This window comes from Trichosurus vulpecula, chromosome 5, assembly GCF_011100635.1.
Source record: "Trichosurus vulpecula isolate mTriVul1 chromosome 5, mTriVul1.pri, whole genome shotgun sequence".
In the NCBI taxonomy this organism is placed as follows: Eukaryota; Metazoa; Chordata; class Mammalia; order Diprotodontia; family Phalangeridae; genus Trichosurus; species Trichosurus vulpecula.
The window spans coordinates 28,237,516-28,265,374 of record NC_050577.1 but is presented as its reverse complement, the minus strand read 5'-3'; the positions used below and the strand labels follow the sequence as shown (position 1 = coordinate 28,265,374).

General features: G+C 39.6%; 1 protein-coding gene across 1 annotated transcript; it reads right to left on the bottom strand.

Moving 5' to 3' along the window:
• Positions 1 to 705: 705 nt before the first annotated feature.
• Positions 706 to 3,254, bottom strand: LOC118850830 (tripartite motif-containing protein 43-like). The gene is made up of 2 exons (XM_036760482.1): positions 1,899 to 3,254; positions 706 to 783 (listed from the first exon to the last, which is right to left on the bottom strand). The coding sequence occupies exons 1-2, from the start codon at positions 3,252 to 3,254 to the stop codon at positions 706 to 708; spliced, it is 1,434 nt and encodes a 477-aa protein (XP_036616377.1).
• Positions 3,255 to 27,859: the final 24,605 nt, after the last annotated feature.

The following is a 27,859-nucleotide window of genomic DNA, read 5'->3' as shown; positions in this document are numbered from 1 at the left end:
ACCCTGAGCAAAGTCATAGAATTTTTCTCAGCTTCAGCCTCAGCCCCCACCTATGTGAAATGGGAATTGGAAAAACACCTACTTCACTGGGTGGTGGTCAGGATCCAATGAGGTAACAAATGAAAAGCACTTTACAATGCTTCAAAGCATTATGCAGATGCTAGCTAGGATTGTGATGGAGGCAACTCAAGGCAAGGAATTTTCCAAGTTTCTCTACCAAGAGTAATGGGCACCTCCTCTGGGGATTATTATTTCTAAGAATTTTCCGAGGAAAGGAGATGTGAAGTGACTTTCTTAAGGTAACACACCCAAATGTGGCCCAGGAAAGGATTTGAACCCAGGTCTTCCTGATTAAGGCCAAGGTTTGGTCCACTGCCTCTATAAGGAGAGGCAATATTGCATAAAGCTCAGAGTGTTGGACTTCCAATCCTGAAGAAGAGGTCATGTTTCTGCCTCTGTGACCTGAACACAACCTCCAACTTTTCTGACTCTCCAGAAGCTAGAGGCAAAACCCTTAGCTTAGATCAAGAGAATCTGGAGAGCCTGGATTCACTGACCTAGGTTTTGTCCAAATATTTTGAAATAGTCAACGCTTTAATGAGTTATTTCTATTCCTAACAGAATTTAGAAGGACTTAGAGGTGCAAACAGAATGTAAAACTTCCTACTCTATTCTCTCTTTTGGCCTTGGAGAAGCTAATAATCCTCAAGCAGTATCTTCATGCTCATAGTTATCAGGAGCAGCAGCAGAAGCATCATCTTCATCAGGCAATTCCAGAAGCCCCTGTCAGAGACCCAGAGATTCTGCTGACAGGAAACAGAGGTTGGCTTGTCTCCCACTATTTAGAAGTTCCCAACCATTGCATTGGTGCTGGGACCCAAATGACAGGATAAGAGAAAGCATTGTAGCAGAAATGATGTCATATTCATGCTACGTCTTCCTTCCAAGGCTAGAGAGTCGTCATGGAGATAAGTGAAAAGTGAGAATAGAACATCAAACCAAATGAATGATGATGGAACAGGATATTTCTTTATGATATTTGTACCAGAATATTCTACCCAGATTCTCACTGTGTCCAGAAGAGACAAACACTCAGTAGTTAACTGCCCCGAAATAGCGATTCCCATACTTGTAACATATACTAGCCATATGTATGTATATATAGCCCACAAATACACCAGGGATTGCCAATTTGGGATATGAATATTCCAAAGGAGTAGAAGAAATTGATCCTTAGCAATACCTGCCAACTAATTTTATTATCCCATTTGAAATTCATTTTATTTCTGATGTGCATAAGGGGGCAGCAAGATGGGGGGAAATGGATAACACATGTGGCCTGGAGTCTGAAAGTCTAATTTGTCTGAATTCAAATCTAGCCTCAGACACTTAGTAGCTCTGTGACCCTGGACAAGTCATTTAACCCACTTTGTCCCAGTTTCCTCATCCATAAAATGGGCTGGAGAAGGAAATGCCTAACCACTCCATCACCTTTGTGAAAACAAACAAAAAACAAAACCCAAGGGGGATGACAAAGTGTTGGACAGGACTGAAATGAAATGAAAAAAGACCAACACAAATATGTATAAGCACAGTAAAAGATAAAATTTATTTCACTTTGTATCAAATAGAATTCAGTCAGGTTTACAGAAATTCCAAGGAGATAGGACTGGGAAAAGTTCAAATCGGCTTATACTGTGTAAGAAAAGTCTCCAGTTGATGGGCAAGGAACCTCATCTTCATCGTGAAGGAAGTGATACTCATCTTCTTGCAGAGAAGGCTGGAAATTGAAGGCCCGCAGCCAGGGAGCCTAATGGTGGGCTGAGAGTTCTTCCCTGGAAAAATGCTCAAAGACAGGAATAGCAGCAAGCAAAAAGATGAGAGTCCACTGGACAGACAGTCATGGGACCAGCCTTTGATCCTGGAAGTGGGGGACCAGGACAAAAGATGGGTGTGATGGGATCTGTGAAGGGAATGGGGTAGAACCTATAAATGAGGGAGCGTTGGAGGACATTGTAAAAGGCAAGAGTGCCAGGGGTATATTCTAGGTATATCCCGACCCTGGGCACACGGACTTTAATTCGATGGTTCAATGATCCGGGATAGGTTTGTAAATAGTAATCCTCTTCCTTCTTAACACAGCAAAGCAGGAACACAGGAGGAGAGGAGTCCACATTCCTGCCCCTCCTTTTCCTCAGGAATGGTGTATGAATCCCCAGTGTCCACTGAGGTAGTTGAGTCACATCCACCTCCCAGTACTGTCTGCCTGAGCTGAAGGCCTGCTCAGCAAAGACATAATGGTAAACAAAGTCATCAGAGTCATGCTTGGTCTCCACCTGCCAGCCTTCTGCAGCCTTCACACTCTTCAGATCCTCAGAAACAGTCACAAAGGGATTGTCTGATGTGGGGTTCAATGTGATGTCCACTCTGAATCGTCTGAGCATCTTGATCATGCCAGGGATGGGGTATTCTCTCAGCTCTGGGCTGACAACCTTGGCCCTTTGGGACAGCACTGACTCACTCCTTCCCAGCAACTGCTTGACTTCCTGTAGCAGATCCATATTGGGTTGGTGGCCTGCTTCCTGCAGAACTAGCATGAGGTCCTGGAGGGCTTGCCTATGCTGGGATAGGCTGTCTTGGCTTGCCCTTTCCTCTTCCACTATCCTTTCAAGACATTGGGATTCTTCCTCTCTCAGGAACTGGTGCAGCTTGGTATATGCTCCTGCGATCACCCAGTTCCAGTCATCAACAAGTCTCTCCTCCTGAGCAAGAAGTTCCTCAGCTTCATCAAAACGCTTCTGCAAGTCACTGCGAATGTGCTGGAGTTTCTTCCTGCTCTTCTGAGCAGCCTCTTCTACAGGAGACAGTTTGTGAGCCCCATGCTCTGGGCTTTGGGAACATCCCACACATAGTGGTGCATGGTCATCTTCACAAAAGAGCTTGAACACCTTCCGGTGCCTGCCACAGTGGCTCTGTCCTTCAGCACTCTGCAAATGCAGGAAGCAGAGCTCTTTGCCCATGTCAGTCAGCTGTGCTAGGAGCCCATTGACTCCTGGGAATTTTCTGACTGGGGACACTTGCCTGCATTCAGGGCAAGAGAAAGCTGTAGCTCCAAGTGTCCAGCTCTGAGAGAGACATGCTCTGCAAAAGCTGTGCCCACACCAGACGGTGACTGGCTCAGAGAAGTAGCTCCTACAGATGCTACAGGTGATTTCCCTCTGAAACTCCTGTAGCTTTTCCAAAACAGCAGCCATTCCTCTCTCTAAAGTGGCTTCTTTTCAGCAGGGGCTGAGATGAAGAGACTTCAGCTTCAGTGAAGGCAGTCCTTTGGAGGGGAAAGATGGTCTGCTTTTATAGGAGGTGGCCCCTCCCCTTTCCGGCCTCCCCCAGGAGGTGTAAACTCCTCTACCTTGGAAACCTGCATTTCAACCTGTTAACACTTGCTGCTCCTGGCAGCCCAGAGGCCCCCAGAGTTCATACCTCTGGTTGACTCCTTTGGATGGACAGGTTTCACCAAGCTAAGAGTGCTCTTAGGTGTAAGGAGGAATGTTATGAAAGCATGGAGGTTCAGCTAAATGGATTTTCAAATCTGATTTGTGCAGAGATGCTCTGTGGACAGAAGAGTCTATTGGCAGGTTCTTTACTTTACCCTTCTTCTCCCAATTGATTCCCCATTCTTCTTAAGAATCCTTTTCATCCTTCCCTTTCCATCCACTTACTCAGTCACGAATTTTGAGATTAGCAAAAGACCTGTCTAGCCATTCAGTCCCACCCACACATGAAGGCCATCCCCAGGATAACAAGTGCAAGAAGTGGCTGTCCATTCTCCCCTGCAGGAGGAAACTGGCCACCCACATTGGGGTTTTCATGACTCTTTCCTATGGCAGTGACCTCCACATCTGCCTCCTTGCTAACTGGCTCCTTCCTCCCTAATCCATCTTCTCTACAGTTGTCAAATAACCTTCCCCAAGAAATTTGAGTATTGAAAATCTCTAAAAAGCTTGTAAGTGGAATAATAGAAAAGCAGGCTTGTTTCTTATTTTAAGTAATACAATGGATTTAACATTTAGTATACCAAATATTTTACTTTAATTTTCTTTTTTATAATTATAAATTACCAGGAAAAGCCTTAGTGGGCTTTAAATCTTATTGGGGGGGGGGGAAGCTCGGTCGTGCAGTAAATAGGACACTGGTCCTGCAGTCAGGAGGACTTGAGTTCAAATCTGTCCTCGGACACTTAACATATGTACTAGCTGTGTGACCTTGGGCAAGTCACTTAACCCCAATTGCCCTGCCCCCAAAAACAAACAAATGAACAAAGCAAAACTTATTTGGGAACATATGGTTGCCCCCCCACCCCCTCTTTCCTGAATGGGAATTCCTTGAGGGCAGTCTCTGATTTGGTTGTCTTTGTACTCTAATAGGGAGTCCAATACCTGCAAAATTTTGAGGTGGCTAAAAACAGGTAGACAAATTGAATTGACTTGAGTCATGATGATTCTAATGAAGGCAACACAATTGGAAAGGCAATTGCTTTTTTCCCATTCTGTTTATTCCTCCATTGGTCCAGTATTGATCAAGTCTCCTTAGCCTCTCGGGAACTATCTTGGTGTCAGGGGCTCCTGCAAGGGCCACTGTTAGCACCAAGGGCTGGGCTGGGGCTGAGAGGGAAGCTTACACTTGCAACATACCTAACCTCTTTAAAGGTCTCAGGAATTGTTGGCAAGAGTGAGAGGTTGGTCTAGAAGTGGGGAAGCAAGGAGGCCTGTAAGCTTTGTTGATTGTCAGTGGCTTTCTGGGGAAGAAGAAGGGATTCAAGTTATGTTTAAGGGACATTGTGGTGGAATAGAGCTGGAATGATTATGTAGAGACCTCTGAGTTGTGTGTGAGGGGTACTCCAGTCAATTTCTATGGACACATGGACCACTGAGCCCCAGTGTGCCAGAGTCAGTTCAAGACTGGGCAGCCCTTTTCTGCTCTGACAGTGGTGTTCCGTGAATAGAGGCTAGCATATGGGTGAGTCTTGTTTCTTATATCAAGAATTAGAGGTGGAGCCAGGATTGCCACGTGAAAACAGCATCTTACTCGAGTTCTCTCACAAGTTCTGTCAGATACCTCTAAAAAAGTGAATCTGAGCAGATTTGAGAGAGTTAGAAGCCACTAGTAGACTAAGTGTGGAAAATTCCCAAGCCAGGAGAGTCGACAAGGTTGACAGGATGGATCTGTAGGCTGGGAGAGCTCCTAGCCCCTGCAGCTGCATCAAAGATCACCAAAGCCATAGCAGGTGCAGAAACCAGCCAGCCATCCAGGCTGGGAGAAAGCTGGGCACCCAAAACCAACAGAGATCCCCAGGCCTCTCAGCACAGGACTGGAGTCTATACAAGGAAGGGAGGCAGCAGTGTAGTACCTGCTGCCTAGAAACACCTACTTCTGAGGTTTGCAGCCCAAAGGTATAAAACTCACCTTCTAACTTAGGAGAGTCATAATGGCCAGGTAAGTGACTTTTATCCCTCCCTCCCTCCCTCCCTGACCCAGAAAATACCTCAGAATACCTGGAATAGAGGATCCAGAACTGGGGCTTCAGTAGCCAAACAGTGGAAGTTCCTGAGTCCCAGAAGGGTGGAGCAAGCAAGGGTCAACACCAGGAACCCAGATGTGCCTTTGCCCAGCCAGGAAAACTAGCAGACACCAGCACAGACAACGGCTGAGACCATCTGTGCTGGAGAGCAGCCCTAGGGGAAGAGGAGATTTTCGGCAGCCAGACGACACCCTCCCACACACACCTAGGAAATCAGAGGCCATAACACACGAAGCCAGTAACTAGGCTCAAAATTCCCAGAATAAGAAACCTGAGACAGAGCTCCCTGAGCCCCAAAAGCAGAAATCCACTTTAAAGCCAGGAAACAGCTAAACAACATGAAGAAGAACACACAAAAAACCGTGGACCATTGACACTTTTTATGGAGACAGGGAAGATCACAAAATACCAATTTCGAAGAGGACAGCATTGATACTATGCCCATATCTGATACCTTGAAAGGGAATGTGAACTGGTCTCAAGCCCAAAAAGCACACCTTGAAGAGCTAAAGTATGATTTAAAAAACCAAATTAGAGAGGTAAAACAAAAAATTGAAGAAAATTACTGATGAGAAGATTTTTTTAAAAAGTAAAATTGGTGAAATGGCTAAAGAGATTCAGAATCTAATTAGAGAAAACGACATCCTGAAAGGTAAAACCAACCAATTGGAAAAGGAGACTCAAAAGCAAAATGAACATAGCAACTCATTAAAAATTAGAAATGAGTAAGTGGAAGCTAATGACTCTATGAGGCATCAAGAAGTAGTCAAATAAAATGTAAAGAATGAAAAAATAGAAGAAAATGTGAAATATCTGATTGGACAAACAACGGACCTGGAAAATAGATCCAGGAGAGAGAATTTATGAATTATTGGTCTACTGGAAAGCCATGATGAAAAAAGAGCCTGGGCAGTTTCCTCCAAGAAATTATCAAAGTTAACTGCCCAAAGGTACTAGAACCAGAGGGGAAAATACATCTAAAGAATCCACTGATCACTCCCTGAAAGAGATCCCAAACTGAAAACTCCAATAAATATTACAGCCAAATTTTGGGGTTAAAAGTGAAGGAGAAAATACTGCAAGCAGCCAAAAAGAAACAATTCAAATATCATGGAACTACAGTCAGAATCACACAGGATCTTTCAGCTTCTACATTAAATGACAGAAGAAATTGTCAAATGATATGCTGAAAGGCAAAGGAGCTTGGACTACAACCAAGGATTAACTACCATGCAAAACTGAACATAATCTTTCAGGCAAGGAGATGGACATTCAATGAAATCAGGGATTTCCAGACCTTCCTGATGAAAAGCCCACAGCTCAATGGAAAATTTGATCTTCAAATACAAAACTCAAGAGAGACATAAAAAGGTAAATGGGAGGGAATACCCTACAAACCTTGTTATCAGTAAGGGCAAATTGTTTACATCCTTGTATAGAATTGTACTGTTTTTTATATTGTGTGTGTGTGTGTGTGTGTGTGTGTGTGTGTGTATCTTGAGAACAGTACAGTTATTATAACAACTGAAAGAGATACACATAGACTGTGGGTGTCAGTATAAAGTAACTGATACAATGATAAAAACATAATTAAGAGATGTAAAGTGAGGGTTCTGGGAGAAGAGGTAAGGAGGTAGTAGAAAGGGGTAAATTACATCACATGAAGAGGCACAAAAACATATTACAGTAGAGGAAAAGAAGAGAGGGAGAAGAGCAGTATATAAGATTTACTCTTATCAGATTTGGTTCAAGAAGAGAATAAAATACTCTGACAAGTATAGAAATCAAACTTGTCCTACAGTCAGTAGGAGGGGGAAAGGGAAAGAAAAAGGAGTTATGGTCAGAAGCAAGGGAAGTAGTAGCAATGGGAAAAAGGTAAGGATAAGGGAGGGGAATCAAGAGGAAGGGTAAATTGGGGAAGGTGGTGGTCAAAACCAAAACTCGTTTGAGGAGGGTAAGGGAGAAGGGAGAAATACAAGCATAAACAGGGAAGGGAAACAGGATGGAGAAAAAGATACAGCTTGTAATCATAACTGTGAATGCGCATGGGATGAACTCTCCCATAAAATGGAGGCAGATAGGAGAATGGATTAAAAACCAAACTCCTACAATATGTTGTTTACAAGAAACACATTTGAGACAGGGGGATACACACAGGGTAACAGTAAAAGGCTGGAGCAGAATACATTATGCTTCAGCCAAAGTAAAAACAAAAAAAAAGCAGGAGTAGCAATCCTAATCTCAGACAAAGCAAAAGCAAACATAGATCTAATTAAAAGAGATAAGGAAGGACACTATATCCTGCTAAAAGGCACCATGAACAATGAAGCAATATCATTATTTCACATATACACACCAAGTGGTATAACATGCACATTCTTAGAGGAGAAGTTAAGGGAGTTACAGGAAGAAATATACAGCAAAATTATACTAGTGAGGGACCTCAACCTCCCCCTCTCTGAACATGATAAATCCAACCTCAAAATAAACAAGAAAGAAGTCAAGGAGGTGAATAGAATTTTAGAAAAGGCAGATATGACAGACCTATTGGGGAGCTCATACAAGTCCCTGCTTTCCAGCCATCATTTTGGCTCCGCCCCTTTGCATGTGAATTCTACAGAATATTTAAGAAATCATTAATCCCAACACTATATAAATTATTTGGAAACAATAGGCAAAGAATGAGTCCTACATAATTCCTTTTATGATATAAATATGGTTTTGGTACCTAACAAGGAAGAGCTAAAACAGAAAAAGCCTATTTCCTTAATTAATACCAATCTCAAAATTTTAAATAAAATAATAGCAAAGAAATGACAACAATATATCACAAAGATCATAACTATGACCAGATGGGATTTATATGAGGAATGCAGGGCTGGTTCAATATTTTGAAAACTATCCAAAAAGTCAAGAATGTCAAAGCAAGTAATTCAACGAAGGGTAAAGGAAGGAAGTTTAGCAGTGCCATTTGTTAAACTATATTATAAGGCAGTAATTACAAAAACTATCTGGTACTGGCTAACAACTAAAAAAGCAGATCAATGGAACAGAGTAGATATACAATTTCTAGCAGCTAATAAATATAATAACTTTGTATTTAACAAGTGTAAAGACTTAAGATTTTGGGATAAGAATTCATTATTTGATAAAAATTGTTGGAAAACATGGAAAGCAGAGTGGTAGAAACTTGGCATATCTTACACCATTTACTAAGAGAAGGTCAAAATGGATACACTACCCAGATATAAAGAGAGATATTCCAAGAAAATTAGAAGAACATGGACCATATGACTTATCAGATTTATGGATAGGTGAACAATTTTGAATAAACAAGAGATAGAGAGCAAAGTTAGGTGTAAAATGGAAAATTTTGATTACATTAAATTAAAAAGGCTTTCTACAAATAAAACAAATAAAACCAAGATCAGAATGAAAGGAGAAAATTGGGAGGAAGAGGGAATTTATAGACAGTTTCTCAGATAAAGGTCCCATATCTCAAACAAATAAAGAACTTCATCAAGTCTATAAGAATATGAGTCATTAAACAACTGATAAATGGCCAAAGGTAGTTTTCCAATGAAGAAATCAAAATAATTTATGGTCATATGAAAGATGCTCTAAATTATTATTAATTAGAGAAATACAAATTAAAACGACCTGAGATATCATTTTACACCCATCAGATTGACTATAATGATTGAAGGGGAAAGTGAGAAATGTTGGAAAAATTGGAATGCAAAGTCACTGTTAGTGGAATTATGAAATGATCCAACCATTTTGGAGAATAATCTAGAATTATACCCAAAGACTTAATAAACCACATATAGCCTTTGACCCAGCAATACCACTACTAGGTTTATTTCCAAATAAATGAATGTTAAAAAGTAAAAAAAAAAAAAGCTATATGTTCTAAAATGTATATAGCAGCTCTCTTTGTAGTGGCAAAGAACTGGAAATTGGAGGGATGGCCATCAATTGGGGGATAGCTGAAGAAGTTATAGTATATGATTGTGATTGAAGACTATTGCGCTATAATAAATGAGAAGCTCAATAATCTTAGAAAAATATGGTAATACTTGCATAAAATAATGAAGAGTGAATGAACAAGAGAACACTGTATTCAGTAATCACAACATTGTTTTAAGAGTGACTGTGAGTGAATAAGTCATATTGACTATTATAAGTACCCAAATTAATTATAAAGGATGTATGAAGACTCTAAATGCATCCAGAGAAAGAAATAATGAACATATATAAAGAATAATTTAGTGTGTGTGTGTGTGTGTGTGTGTGTGTGTGTGTATGTGTGTGCGTGTGTAATCTACATACCTATTTGTGTCTAATGGTAGCCATCTCTATAGCTGGGTGGGGGGAAAAAAGAAATTTACAAGATAGCTACTATATATTTAAAAGGAATAGTAAGTTGTACATAATAGATTTGCAGTTTCATGTGTGATCATCTTTTTTTATTATACTATGTTATGGAAGTGCTTCTTTCATTCAATAAATTAAAAATAAATTTTTTTTAAATGTAGAATAGCATAAGAGTGTCGGTCCTAATGATTATATTTTTTTAAAAAAGGAAATGATCAGCATAATTTACCATACCAACAAATGATTATGCCAATTATTTCAGGAAAAGCCTTTGACAAAATACAACAGCCTTTCCTATTAAAAACACTAAAATCCATAGGAATTAATGGAGCCTCTCTTAAAATAAGTGATTTCTATATAAAATCAACAGCCAGCATTATCTATAACAGGGATAAACTTGAAGCTTTCCCAATAAGATCAGGATCAAGCAAAGATGTACATTATCGCCATTATCATTCAATGTTGTATTAGAAATGTCAGTTACAGCAATAAGACAAAAAAATTAAAGAATAAAAATAAGCAGTAAAAAAGCAAAACCTTCACTCTTTCCAAATGATATGATAGTATACTTAGACAATCAACTAAAAAACTACTTTAACTTCAGCAAAGATATAGATCAATAGATAGATAGATCGATAGATAAAATCCACACAAATCATTAATATTTCTATATGTTTACAACAACGTCCAGCAGCAAGAGATAGAAAGAGAAATTCCATTTAAAATAACTGTAGATAATATACAAAATTAGCAAGTCTACTTGCCAAGATAAATCTAGGGACTATATGAACAAAATTACAAAACACTTTTCATGCAAAGACAGACCAATTGGAGAAATATTAATTGCTTATGGTTAAGCTGAGCCAAAGGACAAATCTAACTAAGTAAATTTACTTATTCAGTTCCAAACCAATCAAACTATCAAAGAATTATTTTATAGAGCTAGAAAAATAACAAAATTTATCTGGAAGAACACAAGGTTAAGAATGTCAAAGGAATCAATGAAGAAAAAACATTAGGGAAAGCAGCCTAGCAGCTCCAGATTTCACACTATATTACAAAGAAGAATTATCAAAACAATCTGGTACTGGTTAAAAAATAGAGCAGTGGATCAGTGAAATAGAATGGGTACACAATACATAGTATTAAATGACCATAGTAATTTAGTGTTTGATAAACCCAAAGATCCAAGTTTGGGGGATAACAATTCAACATTTGACAAAAATTACTGGGAAACACAGTTTGGCAAAAATTAGGCAGCCACCATCATACACATAATATAGCAAGATAAGGTCAGAATGGATAAACGATATAAACATAAAGGGCGACATCCTTAGTAAATTAAGAGAGCATGGGAAAATGTCCCTGTACAATTGATGGATAAGGAAAGAGTTTATGGTGAAATAAGAGATAGAAAGTATCATGCGAAGTAAAATAGAAAATTTAGATTACATAAAATTTAAAAGCATTTGTATGAACAAAACTAATGCACCCCAAATTAGAAGGAAAATAGGAAATGGGGGGATTTATGGTAAATTTATCTGATAAGGACCTCATTCCTCTAATATGTAGGAAACAAAGCCAAATTTATTTTTAAATAAAGGAGCCATTCCCCAATTAACAAATGTTCAAAGGATATAAAAAGGCAGTTTTCAGAAGAAGAAATCAAAGCTATTAGTAGATACATGAAAAATGCTCTAAATCACTACTGATTAGAAAATATGCAAATTAAAACACCTCTGAAATACCACTTCACTCTTATCAGATTGTCTAGCATGACAGGAAATTATTGACATGCTGGAGGAGGTGTGGAAAAATTGGGACACAAATGCACTATTGTGAATTAGTCCAACTAATCTGGAGAACAATGAGTAACTACCCACAATGAAATAAAAATGTGCATTTCCTTCGACCCAGGAAGAACACTTCTAGGTCTATATTCCAAAGAGATAAAAGAAAAGCAGAAAGGTCCTATTTGCACAAAAGTATTTATAAGAGCTCTTTTTGCAGTGGCAAAGAATTGGAAATTGAGGGGATACCTGTCAATTGGGGAATTGTTGAACAAGTTGTGGTATATGATTGTGATGCAGTATTATTGTGCTATAAGAACAGCATGATTTCAGAAAAAAAAAACCCTAGGAAGATTTATATGAACTCATGCAACGTGAAGTGAGGAGAACAACAGAACAGTTACAACTATGTCGTAAGAACGATCAACTGTGAAAGACTTAGCTACTCTGATCAACTGATACGAGACAATTTCAAAAGACTCATGATGAAAATGCTATCCACCTCCAGAGAGAGAACTGATGAATTCTGAATGCAGATTGAGGAATACTTTCTTTAAACTTTATTTTGCTTGTTTTATATTTTGTCAGGGTTCTCTTTTGCAACACGGCTAATATGGAAGTATATTTTGCATGACTTCACATATATAATCAATATCAAATTGCTTACCTTCTCATGGAGGGCGTGAGAGAAAATTTGGAATTCAAAATTTAAACAAAATGTTAAGATTTTTATGCATAATTGGGAAATATTTATTGAAATAAAAATATACCTTCAAAATAGAGTTCTGAAAAAGACCTTCTGGGAAGTCTCACTTTCAGAAATATATATATATATATATATATATATATATATATATATATATATATATATAATAACATATATATGTTATTTATTTAATATCTTCAACATTGATGTCCACAAGATTTTGAATTACAAATTTTCTCCGCATTTGTATCCTCCTCCTACTCCAAGATAGCATATATTCTTATTGCCCTGTTCCCCAGTCAGCCTTCCCTTCTGTCACCCCACACCTCCCATCTCCTTTTCCCTTACTTTCTTGCAGGGCAAGATAGATTTCTATGCACCATTGCCTGTATATCATATGTCCAAGTTGCATGCAAAACCAACTTTTTTTGAACATCTACTTTTAAAACTTTGAGCTCCAAATTCTCTCCCCTCTTCCCTCCCCACCCACCCTCCCTAAGACAGCAAGCAATTCAACATAGGCCACTTGTGTATCATTATGCAAAACGCTTCCACAATACTCATGTTGTGAAAGACTAACTATATTTGGCTCCTTCCTATTCTATCCCTCTTTATTCAGTTTTCTCCCTTGACCCTGTCCCTTTTCAAAAGCGTTTTCTTGTGATTACCTCCTCCCCCCTCTTCCCCCTCTTCTATCGTCCCCACTTTTTTATCGCCTTCATCCTTCTTTCTTGAGTGTGTATGTTATCCCCTCATCAGGTCAAATCTGATGAGAGCAAGATTCACTCATTCCCTCTCACCTGCCCCATCTTCTCTTCCAACGAACTGCTTTTTCTTTTCACTTTTATGCAAGATAAGTTACCCCATTCTATCTCTACCTTTCTCCCTCTCTCAACATATTCCTCTCTCATCCTTTAATTTGATTTTATTTTTTAGGTATCATTCCTTCATATTTAACTCACCCTGTGCCCTCTGTCTATATGTCTGTATGTATGTATGTATATATGTTTGTATGTATGTATGTATGTATGTATGTATGTATGTATGTATATTCCCTTCAGCTACCCTAATTCCAATACTGAGGTCCCATGAATTATACACATCATCTTTCCATGTAGGAATGTAAACAAAACAGTTCAACTTTAGTAAGTCCCTTATGATTTCTCTTTCTTGTTTACCTTTTCATGCTTCTCTTGATTCTTGTGTTTGAAAGGCAAATTTTCTATTCAGCTCTGGTTTTTTCAGTGAGAAAGCTTGAAAGTCCTCTACTTTGTTGAAAATCCATATTTTGCCTTGGAACATGATACTCGGTTTTGCTGGGTAGGTGATTCTTGGTTTAATCCTAGCTCCATTGATGATCTGGAATATCATATTCCAAGCCCTTCAATCCCTTAATGTAGAAGCTGCTAGATTTTGTATTATCCTGACTGTATTTCCACGACACTCAAATTGTTTATTTCTGGCTGCTTGCAGTATTTTCTCCTTGATCTGGGAGCTCTGGAATTTGGCAACAATATTCCTAGGAGTTTTCTTTTGGGGATCTTTTTGAGGATGCAATTGGTGGATTCTTTCAATTTCTATTTTACCCTCTAGCTCTAGAATATCAGGGCAGTTTTTCTTGATAATTTCTTGAAAGATGATATCTAGGCTCTTTTTTTGATCATGGCTTTCAGGTAGTCCAATAATTTTTAAATTATCTCTCCTGGATCTATTTTCCAGGTCAGTGGTTTTTCCAATGAGATATTTTACATTGTCTTCCATTTTTTCATTCCTTTGGTTCTGTTTTATAATATGTTGATTTCTCAAGTCACTAGCTTCCACTTGCTAAACTCTAATTTTTAAGGTAGTATTTTCTTCAGTGGTCTTTTGGACGTCCTTTTTCATTTGGCTAATTCTGCCCTTCAAGGAATTCTTCTCTTCATTGGCTTTTTGTAGCTCTTTTGTCATTTGAGTTAGTCTATTTTTAAGGTGTTATTTTCTTCAGTTTTTTTGTGGTCTCTTTTAGCAAGTCATTGACTTGTTTTTCATTGTTTTCTCGCATCCTTCTCATTTCTCTTCCCAATTTTTCCTCTACTTCTTTTACTTGCTTTTCCAAATCCTTTTTGAGCTCTTTCATGTCCTGAGAGCAGTTCATATTTTTCTTGGAGGCTTTTGATTTTGGCTCTTTGACTTTGTTGACTTCTGACTGTATGTTTTGTTCTTCTTTGTCACCAGAGAAAGATTCCAAAGTCTGAGACTGAATCTGAGTCCATTTTCGCTGCCTGTTCATGTTCCCAGCCAACTATTTGACCCTTGAGCTTTTTGTCCAGTATGACTACTTATGATGTAGAGAGCACTTTGTCCCAAGCTTGAGGGGCTGCGCTGCTATTTTCAGAGCTACTTCTACACAGCAAGCTCTGCCACAGCAGTGCTCCTTCTCCCCCAAGAACTGGCAACCAGATCCATGCAGGGCAAAGCAGGCTTTGCACTCCCGCTTTTATCTGCCACTTAATTCCTCCCACCAGGTGGGCTTGGGGCCAGAAGCAACTGCAGCTGTAGCTCTCAAAGCAGCCTCAGAGCTGCACCCCTTCTGCCACCCCCAGGACAGTGGCTGACCACAAACTCCTTTCACTCTGTTCCAGCAGATTTTCCCACTAACCTGCTCTGTTATCTTTGGCATCTGTTATTTGAGAAGTCTGGTAACTGCCACAGCTCACTGATTCAGGGTGCTAGGGCCTGTTCCACCTGGCTCCTGGTCTGGTTGATCCTGGCACGGCCCATGCTGGGCTCTGCTCTGCTACCAGCTTCATGCAATAGACCCTTCCCTGTGACCATCGAGGCTGTCCTGGGCTGGAGCCCTGCTTTCCTCTGCTATTTCGAGGCTGCTCCTGCTCTAGAAGTTGTTCAAAGCCATTTTTATAGGTGTTTGGAGGGACTTGGGGGGAGCTTAAGCAAGTTCCTGCTTTCTAGTCACCATCTTGGCTCTATCCCCCTCAGAAATATATTTTATGAAGGAGCCAGTGTGACGTAAAACAAAATGTTTTAAGTTCAGAGTTCAGGGTTTCCAAATCAATCCAGGTTTTTCTATTCATTAATTATCCTGGGACCAATATATCATCTTTCTTTACGTATATTCCTACTGTTCCACATCAGGCACCCTTAGTGACCTAGCCTTTCCCTTTTCTCAGATGGGACATGGACACAAGGAAAAGAAATTCCACTGTCCAGACAAAAGGATCCCCTAAAATATTCACTTCTATTGACAGAGCCTGTTACAAGGCTCTCATCAGGCATCTACTCCACAAGGAGAAGAATGTCTCACACCTACTAAATTTTCTCCTTCCATGGGCCAAAGTCCATGAAATCTTGGTCACTCTCTGATTCCAACTCTCCCTTCAACATCCCTTATATGAGTTCGCAGACCAAAAAGGCTAAAGAACCCACTCTCCTCCAGTGTCTGAGTCCCTCCTTTCCCCATGTGCCTCCTCCATAGAAAATTTGTTCATCCACTCTGTCCCTTCTGTATACCTCCCTCCTACCTCCCAGTCCAGTTCCATGCACCAACCTTTGAAGTCTGCCCATAGATGTTCTTTCGTCAATATCCCTCAAACAAGATGGCGGCTTTCAAAAGCAACAAACAAGTGTTTATCTTCTCTGATTTATTGTGAGATAATGACTAAAACTCCTCCCTACTATTGAAATTCCATACTGTTCCAGTAATTACTAAGCGCAACTTAGAAGGATATGTTATTTCATAGATGCACGAAAGGAGCCATGGATGGTTCCTTTGCTTGCAGATTATTTTCACCTTTTTTTATATAAATCATGAGTGCTGAAGCAATTTAAACTGTTTTTCCTCGTTTTGTGAAGAGCTTTTTCCTGCCTGTCTAAAATATTTATGATCCTAAGAAGAGTTTTATCACCTTAGGCATCATATTTTGGGGGGTATTAAATCAGAATTTTCTCTCTTTTGGTGTCCTATGAATTCCATTAATCTACAATTTGTCTTTTGTTTTTTTTTCCAGTAGGTTGGGGAAATTTTCTTACATAATTTCCTTAAGTATAGTTTTCAGATGGACTAATTTTTTGTTTGCTAGTTTTCTAAAAGATGTTATTCTTATATTATACTTCAAAGGTGAGTAGCTTTTGTTAATAAACATCTCAAACATCTTTCCAATCTTCTTGTATGTTGATTTGGTTCTGTTGGTTTTTCATTCACCTCTGAATTTCTGTGGCCTAAACATTCCATTCTCTTTTTCAAAGCATCTATTATTTATGAAAAAATCTATTCCTTGTTGTAAATGCTTTATTCACTTTGATGTATTTTTAATTTATTCTCTGAGAACCCTAGTTTCTATCCTTCAATGGATTATTTTATTGCTCTTCTGAACCAATTTTAAAAGTTTTTGCTTTGTTCTCAATTCTGGGGATATTGTAGTATGTTTTGCATTTCCATTACAGGTTTGCTCATTGATTTCCTGTAGGCCATAGTGTTTGTTCATTAGATTGGATCCTTTTTTTCTATTTAATAAACATTCATTAAGAGCCTACTATGTGCCAGGCACTATATTCCTATGCTTCCGCACTGGTAACACAAAAAGAGGCAAAAGACAGTCTACAAACTAGTTGAGGAGAGAACATGCAAACACAAATATCCAAAACAAGCTGTATACAAGATATATAAGAACTTTTTCTTGCTATACAAATTTCCTCTTAAGAGCAATCTCTCCTGTTTTTCCCATCATGAATCTTTTCCAATCCTTTCTTTGTTATGTTCGATAATGATGATGATGATGATGATGATGATGATGATGATGATGATGATAAGGATGATATTAGTTTCCTTCATTCTTTCTGTTTTGACTTGATAGAGAAAAGCTGGGCTTAAATAGAAGTTTTCACTCATCCATCTCACCAGAACTCAGCCCCTCCTGTAAATCACAATGAAACAGGTCCATCACCCAGGAATTCTTCTCTTTCAAAGGCTGTTCACTATGCCCTGTCCAGATCACTGGGGATAGACAGATCCATGAAAATCAATACAATGGAAAGTGAGGTAATCTTACTCAATCCCTGCTGGTAGAAGCACATGATGGCAGATTTCATCTCATACCACAGGGAGGACAAGGATAAAGCTGAAGTGGAAATTATATTTATGGGAGCAATAATCTGGCCATTTTTTGCTCCCCGCCCCCAGAAGGTCTACCTCAGAGGTCAAACACACTGTCCATAGACCACATGTGGCTCATGAGTATAGGACAAACTAGATTAAAATGTACATCCCATCTGATTTTATTGTTTTAATATATTAATTTAGAAAATAAATATACTAATGTGCAGCTTTCTAAGTGAATATGAAACTCATAGGGGTTGCTATGTATAGTTTAGTGGCCTCTGTTTATATCTGAGTTTGACACCTCTGGTGAAAATTGTAGAGAATCCTTTCTTTTTCCATTTTTATTGCCTCATTTGGTACATTTCTTGCTGTTATGATGTGGGAGAAAATGACTGGCTTAAACACAACTTCTCACTCAACCATGCTGCTGGGGTCCCCTTATTTATTCTGAACTTTGATTTGTAATAATGGAACATCAATTCATAAGATGCTTATTTTCCCAGGCCTACTCACATTGCTTTTTAAAGAGCAAAATAACTAGCTTTGAGGAGCATATCACTACCTCTTTCTGATTCCTCTGGCTCCCCTCAAGTCTTACTTCAAATCTTTCTCCAAAATAGCTTTCCTGGTTCCACTTAACCCTAGTGCCTTCCCTCTGACATCACCTCTGATCTACCCTGCATATATTTTGTATGTACATAATTGTTTACATGTTGTCCCTTCCTTTAGATTGTGAGCTCCTTGAGGAAAGGAATCCCTTTTTTGCCTTTTTATCATTAGTGCTTGCTTAGCATAGTGCCTGGCACCTTGTAGATACTTAATAAATGCTTGTTGAGTTGAGTGGCACATGCCAAGCTGCAGAAAAACTCTGAGTCACTATAATAGAAATCTGAGTGATACTAAGTAGAGAAATGGCCTACATAGAAATGATCTTAGTAGGGGTGGGGGAAGAGGGAGAGAGGAATGGCAAATGAAAGGACAGAATATTGAAGATATAACCAATGCAAATAAAAGGACAGAACATTGAAGATATAGCCAACGGCAAATAAAAGGACAGAACATTGAATACATAACTATAATATTCCAATCTATTATTATTTGGATGAGCAACAGAGTACTTTATGGCATGTAATAAAATGAATAATTTACACTAAGCACCCAATTTGTCAATAGCAGTGAAGGGGGAATACTCAGGAATAAGTCAAAACCAAGGAAGCAACCTGAGAGTTACTCAGAGAATACTGGCATCTTGTTGATTACATTCGTATCTGTCACTTTTGGGCATAGGTATTGAGTTGCCTATACAGACAATGGAAGCAAGTGTGTGTTGTGTGTACATATGCTCCTCTGGAGGAATGTGCTACTTTTACTCTACTAAAATCCATACATGCCCTCCTGTCAAATAGCCATAGAACGGAAGAAATAAATAAGGCAAGCCTGCAAAAATAACAAAAAGTAAAATTGCATCAGATTGATTGACCAAGTTCATCTGTTCATTGCGTGTGTGTGTGTGTGTGTGTGTGTGTGATTGTGCGTGCAGGCACATGTGTTGTATCTTTGCTCCCCACAGCACAAGGTGAAGAAGAAGAGATAATTTGTTCTCTGGTCCCGAGGAAAGACAGACATTGCAAAATGTAACAATGATAATTAACAATAATAGAGACCAAGTTATACTATTGCTTTAATGGTATGTCTACCTGATAATAAGGAAGGATTCCTACATAAAGATTTCATGTGAGAGCTAGTCTTCTTCCCAGTGAATAAACTACTCTCATTTCACCCGGCAGCCCATGGTATGATTGGAGGGGCTATGGAATGGCTGCTGACATTTCAAGCTCTCTCCTTCCCATCAGTTAAATAGCTCTAGGAAGCTAAGCCTCCTGACCTCGTTGGAAATGAGCTGGTAACTCATTCCTCAGTCCTTCTCATTATTACTGTCTTTCCTTTAGGTTACCTTGTTATCTAACTACACTAAAGGGACAAGAGATAGGGACAGGACCAATGATTTCATTAGTATAAGGAAATCCCAGATGATGAAGCTCTCTCCTGATGAAGGTCAGCACCTGTTCAACAATGTATAGTCTTCGAGAGTTGTTTGCATCACTGAGAGGTTAAGTGACTTGCCTAGCGTCACACAGCCAATATGCCAGAGGCAAAGCTTGGACCCAGGTCTTCCTGGCTCTGATGCCAGCTTTCTGTGAACCACACACACTGTTTCTTTAAGTCCTTCATTTGTTTACTATGCATGGCAATATGTAAAATATGTACAATCTCTATACATATTATTGTCTTACACTGTAAGCTCGTAAAGGACAATTTATGGGTTTAGCTCACTTTATACAGCACTAAGGACATAGTTAAATCCTTAGAGCAATACAGACTGTGGAGAATGGTGGGTAGTCACCGGAGAAAAGTATGCATTGATCTGGATGGACAGCTGAAGCAGGGAGGGTGTATTTAGAGACTTAGAGACAGAGATGAAAGGGACCTTAGAGACCAAGTTCAGCCAGTTTTGTACCTAACCTAAGAACCTCTCTATAGACTCTGATATATTCACAGAGCAAAACTTTACTAGCCTAATCTAGTCTCTGCTTCTCATTTAGACTGACTCATCACTAAGGACACTTTCAGTTCTAAATCTTATGACCTTACGATCAGTAACCCTGCCTTATATTTCTACTTACTTCAGCTAATTTAATTCAACAAACATTTGTGAGGAATCTATTTTGAGGAGGACCACATTAAGCCTGAGTGTGCAAATACCACTAACCAAATCAATAAGCATTTATTTAGCATTTAAGGGGCATCAAGGAACAGTGGATAGAGCACTGGACTTGGAAATCAGGAAGAACTAGCTTCAAATCCTGCCTCACATTTGCCAACTGTGTAACTCTGGATATGTCCCTTATGCTTTCCATGCCTCATTTTCCTCATTTGTAAAATGGAGTTGACCTCAATAGTCCCTTATCAGCTCTTAGCACAGTGCCTGACACATAATAAGAACTATACAAATGCTTATTCTCTTCCTTTTCCTCAGTAAATGCTTGTCATGGTTGTTTAATCTATGATCCTATTATCCTAAGTGCCTACTGCTAGAGCTATGCTAGGTCCTGATGATACAAAGACAAAGAATACAACAATCACTACTATCAGGGAGCTTACTCTATATAACCTATACTTCCATGAGCCCACAACATTCTTCTAGTCCAGAAGATATTTTTCCATAATTGGAAGAGGAAAGCTCACTCAGCAAGTCATTATAGGAAGGAAATCAAGTTAAAGTATCTATGGGGGACCAACAGGGATAGTGGCAGGTAGAAAAGAGAATCGTCATTTGTCCATATATTCATTTATCACTCCCTCTGGGCTTTGCTGTTTGTATACATACATATGTGTGTGCATGTACATACATGCATATATATATACATGTGAGTATATATACATACACAGACACATATACAGGTAGATACAAAGACATAGAGACAGAGAAACTGAATTTACTCCCTTTGAAATTAACAGTCTGCTTACCCTGAAATCACATAGCCTTCCTCCCAAAGGCTCAGCAGACACCACAGAAAATGGATTCTAAGAATTCCTTTAAACTTCCCTGTGGCAAACTGGCAAATTGAGAAGCAATAACAGCTCAGTCCTGACAGCTTTGCTGCATTTTCCACCTTAGGCATTTCTCTGTCTCCTGGAATAGGTTGTGCTTCCAAACTCGTAGTCTAGAAGGAGAGCTCAGGCCTTTGCCAGGTTATGTGCTTGTAGAAACTGGCAGAATGATTGTCTCTGATCACCCAACCTTGCTTAGGAGCCAAATGTTCAAACTGTCTCATCTGAAGAGCTGCCATATGCAAAACCTCCCTGCACCAAAGATATCAACGCATAATCTTTGATTGACCAAAGCCTGGGACTATGTGGAATACTTCAACAATTTACAAATGACAAAGTCTTGATCCAAAAAAGATCTATACATGCTAAAACATTGAGCCAAATCTAATAAAATCAAATTTAGTCCAATGGTTTATGAGTGTATCAATGTGGATATTCCTTCCAATGATATTTATTAAATCGTATACATGCCTACCATCTTATTTGTGAGTCCTATTTCCTCTGTTAGATCACTAAGGAGGGCATGGGATCTCCCATGAACTAGGGGATCTTCATCAATTTCTCCTGACATCACATGCACTTGGACTGTCTACAAGTTAGCCTTCATTCTTGCCATATGGCTAGTCCATCTTATTTTTCTATTAGCACCTTTGATGGTATCCCTCACTCTGATTCTTCTTAGTTCTTCATTTGTTACCTGTTGCAGCCCATTCACAGTCACCACAGACTGCAAACTCGACATGAGTCAATGGTATGACTGGTTACCAATGAATCTGATGCGATCTCACACTGCATTAATAGCAACACAGTGTCCACAGAGAGGGAGCTGATAGTTCTATTCGGAGCATCTTTTGGGTGTTGTATTCATTTCTGGGTATCACATTATAAGAAGGAGAGGGGAGTAGGAAATAAGCCTTTATACAGCACCCACAATGTGCCAAGCACTATGCTAAACACTTTCACAAATATTATATCATTTGATCCTCACAATAAACCTGTGAGGTTATTAGTATTATCCCCATTTTTCAGTTGAAGAAACTGAGACAAGCAGAGGTTAAGAAACTTTCCCAGGTCCCATGGCTAAGAAGTAAATGTCTGAGGCAGGATTGGAACTGCCTCCAGGTTCAGCATTTTATCAAATGTACCACCAACTGCCTCTACCAAGGCACCATGGACAAGCTGGATACCATTCAGAGGATGGCAACTGGAATGATGAAAGAACTGGAGGCCAGGGATTACAAGGAACAATTGAAAGAACTAGAGATGGGGCAGCTAGGTGGTGGAGTGGAGAGAGCACTGGCCCTGGAGTCAGGAGGACTGGAGTTCAAATCCAGCCTCAGACACTTGACACTTACTAGTGTGACGCTGGGCAAGTCACTTAACCCCAATTCCATGAAAGAAAAGAGAGGTGGGGAAGGAAGGAAGGAAGGAAGGAAGGAAGGAAAGAAAGAAGAAAGGAAAGAAGGAAGGAAGGAAGGAAAGAAGGAAGGAAAGAAGGAAGGGAAGGAAGGAAGGAAGGAAGGAAGGAAGGAAGGAAGGAAGGAAGGAAGGAAGGAAAGATGGACTAGAGGTGTTTGAATTGACTAAGGAAAGTCTTGTAAGGGTGGAGGTGGGGCCATGCCAGTTGTTTATGTAGTTCAAGGACATTCACAAGGAAAGGAATTAAATGGCCTCAGAAAGAGAAGTGATAATCAGAAATCATTGTTAAGTTTCCTAATAAGCAGAGATATGCAGAAGTAGAGTTAAAGTAACAATTGATAATAAGAATAGCTAAAATTGGTAGAAAGTTCCAAGGTTTACAAAGTATTTTTCATACGTTATTATCAGCTGACCCTCACAACAACCTTGTGAAGAAGATACTAATATTAACCCTATTTACCAGATGAGGAAACTGAAGCTGAGAGAGAAGTGACTTGTCCAGGTTCACACTGCTAGTGTCTGAGGCAGGATTTGAACTCAGGTTTTCCTGACTCCAAATCCAACAGTCTAGCTATTTCACTGCTTCCCAAGGTGCTCCATTAGAAGTCTTCAAGTGAACACTGGCTGACCATGTATTAGGCAGGTTGTGGGAGGGATTCTCTTTCAGGTATGGACTAGATTAGATGGTTATCAGGGTCCCTTCCAGCTCTGAAATTCTGGTTTTGGGTTAGTAACACTTGAGCAGCCTTCCTACATAGGGTTCTGTGAAGCCCACAGAAGATAATCTCATGTCCCTATATGTCATCCATAGTCTAGCACTGTCCTACACACTCAGAACTTCTGTAAATATATGAGTTTTAGGCAATGTAGTAGAGAGCAATGACAATAAGTGACAATAACTCATATTTATAAAGGACATCCCACCCACCAAAAATCATTGTTCAGTTTTCAGTAATACCTTAAAACTGAACTAAGACTTTGGGAGCCTGTTTGAAGGAATGCCCTAGGCTTTTGTTGTTTAGTCATTTCAGTCATGTCCAACTATTCATGACTCTATTTGGGGTTAGCTTGGCAAAGATATTGGAATGGTTTGCATTTCCTTCTCCAGCTCATTTTACAGATGAGGAAACTGAGGCAAACAGGTTAAATGACTTGCCCAGAGACACACAATGAGAAAGTGTCTGAGGCTGGATTTGAATTCAGGTCTTCTTGAATCTGTGCCCAGTGCTCTTTCCACTGCACCACTAGCTGATTATGATAGGCAGGGTGTCCTAAAAATTGTAGCTCAGTTTTAAGTATTATCTTAAAACTGAACTAAGACTTTCGGGGCACCCTGCCTGGCATTGCTTCAAACAGGCTCTTGACCTAGGCTGGCAATTCAGATATTCTTATATCCATTTGTAGATGAGGTAACTGAAGTTCTGATCATTTGAATGATTTGCTCATGATCATACAGCTACTAATTACCTCAGGTGAGAGTCAAATCCATGTCTTCTGCCAAGTCCTGCTCTGTTCTTTACTACCCAGGCACCATCTCATCTGCTTCCATAGCTGCCCAGCTTACACCCCCCATCCCCATCTCTCTTCCATCCCTTATCCATCTAGCCCTTTCCATCATTTACCTCTATCTCACCTCCATCCATCCAAATCAACAGAAAACAAAAGCCAGCCACAAATATAACGTGACTCACTGGAAAACGTGCTCTCTGTCCCTTCCATTTGTCAAGAAACCTTTTTCTTTGACCTGCACAGTTTTTTAGTGTTTGGCTCTGAGTCAGTGATATCCAAGACTAAATCTCCAACTTAGAGACAGTTTGAGCTGATTTACCCAACACCAAGTGAATACTCAGCAACTCTATATTTGAGAGTGGGAAGTCAAAGAATATTTGTGGCTGTGTGTATGAGGAAAATGATCCAAAGTGTCTCTCCCTCTCTCCCTCTCTCCCTCCCTCTCTCTCTCTCTCTCTCTCTCTCTCTCTCTCTCTCTCTCTCTCTCTCTCTCTCTCTCTCATGTTTCTTGCTTCCTAGTTCCCTCAGAGAAAAGAAGCAGCTCACCTTTCTAACCCACTCCTTACATGCAGGTGTCAAGCCATTGACATGGCACCTAGGAGTCTCCCAAGCTGCTCATGGTTTTCAGTAAAGAAATTGAAATATTGTCTTTAAAAGCAATGAACCTTGGTTCATAGAGTTATACAGTTAGAGGAGGGAGGGATCTTAGATCAGAGACCTGGGCTTGGAGTCAGAAACACCTAAATTCCAATCTTGTCTTAGAGACTTGTTTGCTCTCTGTCCCTGGGAAGATCACTTAACTTCTAAATCTTAGCTTCCCCATTTATAAAAGGGTGATCTCTAAGGTTTCTTCTATCTCTGATTCTATGAGCTTATTATCCTGCATCAACTACATCATTTTACAGATGAGGAAACTGAGGCCCAAGGGAAGTGAAATTACTTATGCAACATCACACAAGTAATAAGTGGCAGAGCTGGGTTGTTTGCATTATTCTATTGATTTGTTCTACAAATATTAATTACACATCTACTAGTCATATGAAGAAAACTGTCCTAGGCACCTAGGAAAGATTTGAAGACAAATGATACATGACTTCTGCCTTCGGGGAATGTAGAATCCAGTAAAGAGAACAGGACATTACAGAGATAAACACTCAATGGATTCAAGCTAAGAAAACACCCTATGACTGTTTGGCCCTTCTACTCTGTCCATAGTGTAGATGAGGAGTTATCCAAATCACAATGATCATTTTCTGTTTTGTAAGTTAAATCATGTTAAATATGTGTGCCAACAGAGTGCCTAGCATATGATAGCTAAACAGTAAGTACTTGTTGATTGATTGATGTCTGTCTTATGACAATGATTCTTTTCTCGGACCCCTGTTGCTGCCATGCCATAAATTCAGCATCAGAAACTGGTCATGTCAGCAAAGTGCTGACAGAGAATTCCTTCATGACTAATTGTTCCAATAAGCAACAGAATCGTTATTCTTCAATTCCAAGTTGCTCAATGTGAAATCTGGTCTCATGCCCTTGTTTATAATTTGGAAAACCAAGAAGCAGAGAGATGAAGTTATATCCTTAAGATTACACTCATCCCAAGCATGGGGATGGCGCCTCAGAAGGCATGACCATGGGAGATGGAATACTTTGTATGGGGAAGAACAAGTGGGAGATTTTGACTGAAATGTCATATTCATGCATAAAGGTAACATGAAATCAGATTGGAAAAAATAAATTAAACCTAGATTGTCAAGGGCTTGAAGTGTCAAACAGAGGAGGTTTTATCCAATTCTAAAGATAATAGGGGTACAATGAAGCTCCTTGAGCAAAAGAGTGGCATGGTCAGACCCATGTCAACTCTGTGGGGATGGATTGGAAAAGGGAACGTCAGTAGACCACTTAAGAAACCATTGCAGTATTCTAAGAGATAATTAGGACTTGAATTACTGTGGTGTGTTGATAAGCAAAATGGCCTTTGCTTTCTTTGAGTAACTCAATTTATCTCATTAAACCTTACTAGGTGCTGGGCCCCAGGCCCAGAGCCCTATTAGGTGTAAAACCTTAGTGGGTGTGGATTGGCAACAAAGGTGGGGCCCAAGGTAGGGCTAACTCCAGGGAGGGCCTAGTTTACATGTCTGGGACGGCAGAGGCTTTTAGACCACATGTGTTTAAGCCCGCCTCTTTGTGACAATCCATGGGGCTGGCTAAGGGGAGGTGTTAACTCCAGAGCCATGCCCTATTGGGTGTTAACCTAATCTATGTGGATGTGAACCTCCCAGGGTCCTAAGAAGAGGGGCCAACTCAAGAACCAACCACCAGAGCCTGGTCTCTGGTCATTCAGGTTATGCTTGATGATGTCAAAAACTCTATAAGAGGAGAGAAGACGGCTTGAAGATCCTTTTCCATTGGAGCCAGAGACAGCTACAGCTGAAGCTGAAGCAGGAGCTGCCAGTAGCAGAGCTGACCCACGTGTGGATTGAGGAATGCTGAGCAAGGATTTGAGGCCAGTGGGTAATCTTCTTACCGTAGAGGGGAAGCATGTATATGATTTTGCTTTATACCATCATGCTTCTCTGTGGCCTCCTGGTTACTCTTGTGAGGCGGACTTATTGGGCCTGGAAGCTTTTGATCAAAACATCAAAATGGGGATGCTGGTTTGTGGGTCCGTTACTCTGGAGCTTAAACACATGCTTTAATTCTTCTGCCTTCTAACTAGAGAATTCCTTATATCCTGCAGTTCCAAACCTTTCAGACATATATATGATTCTCTTTGAAATCATAAATTCTGCCTTCATAATACATGTGGTAGCAACATTAATAGAAAGAAGAGGACAGATGTGAGAGAGGTAAAGGTAGAATTTATTAAGACTTGACAACTGATTGAATGGGGGGGGATGATAGAGGGAGAAGAGTCTAAAATAACACCAAGATTGTTGACCTGGATGACTAGAAAGATGGTGATGTCCTCAACACAGTGGGGAGTTAGAAAGAGGGAAAGGTTTAAGGTAGAGGTTCTTCATTTGGGGTCCACAGACCTTCAAGTATCTGTGAACTTGGATGGAGAAAATGCATTTTTCCAATATATTTGTTTTCTTTCATAATCTTATGCACTTTATTTAGTGCCTTTAAAGACATTATTCTGAAAGGAGTCCAAATGCTTCCCCAGACTACCCAATTGTCCATGACACAAAAAGGATTAGGAGCTCTATTTTAGGGGGGAAACCATGAATTCTGTTCTGGACATGTTTCATCTCAAGTAGTTCATATCACCCTGATTCTCTGTGGCTTAAATGTCTGCCTGTATTTGTTCTCTTTCATTTTATTTGCTGGGATCTGTGAGTTTTAACTGTGTCAACCATATTGCTGGAATTTTCCCCCCCATTGAACTTTATTCTCACTGTAAGCAGAAGAGAAATAAGCAATGGTGTTGAAAATCTCTCTTAATCTGGTGGATCTTATGCAATCATTATCAGATTGTTACATGCTTCAAAATCACTACCAATTTCTCAATTACGTCTTTTATGTATTATTTATTTATAAGCTTATTTATTGCTTCCTGGAAGGCAGAGAAAAATGATCACCCTTGTGCATTCAGGAAAAATGAGGCAGAATCAGATTGCCTCAGTTTCCTTTACTGTAGTCATGAGTATTTTATACTAAATTCCAGCTGACACATTAGGTGTCTAATTTTTAACAAGTTCCAAGGCTGATGTCCTTGGCCAGAAGAATGGAACCAGACACAATCTCTCCCCATTTCAGTCTCTCTGCAT

Coding starts and splice junctions, on each gene's coding strand:
- LOC118850830 (XM_036760482.1), bottom strand. CDS start 3,254: ATGGCTGCTGTTTTGGAAAAGCTACAGGAGTTTCAGAGGGAAATCACC. Junction 784..1,898: donor CAAAGGCTGGTCCCATGACT/GTCTGTCCAGTG, acceptor GGTCTCTGACAG/GGGCTTCTGGAATTGCCTGA.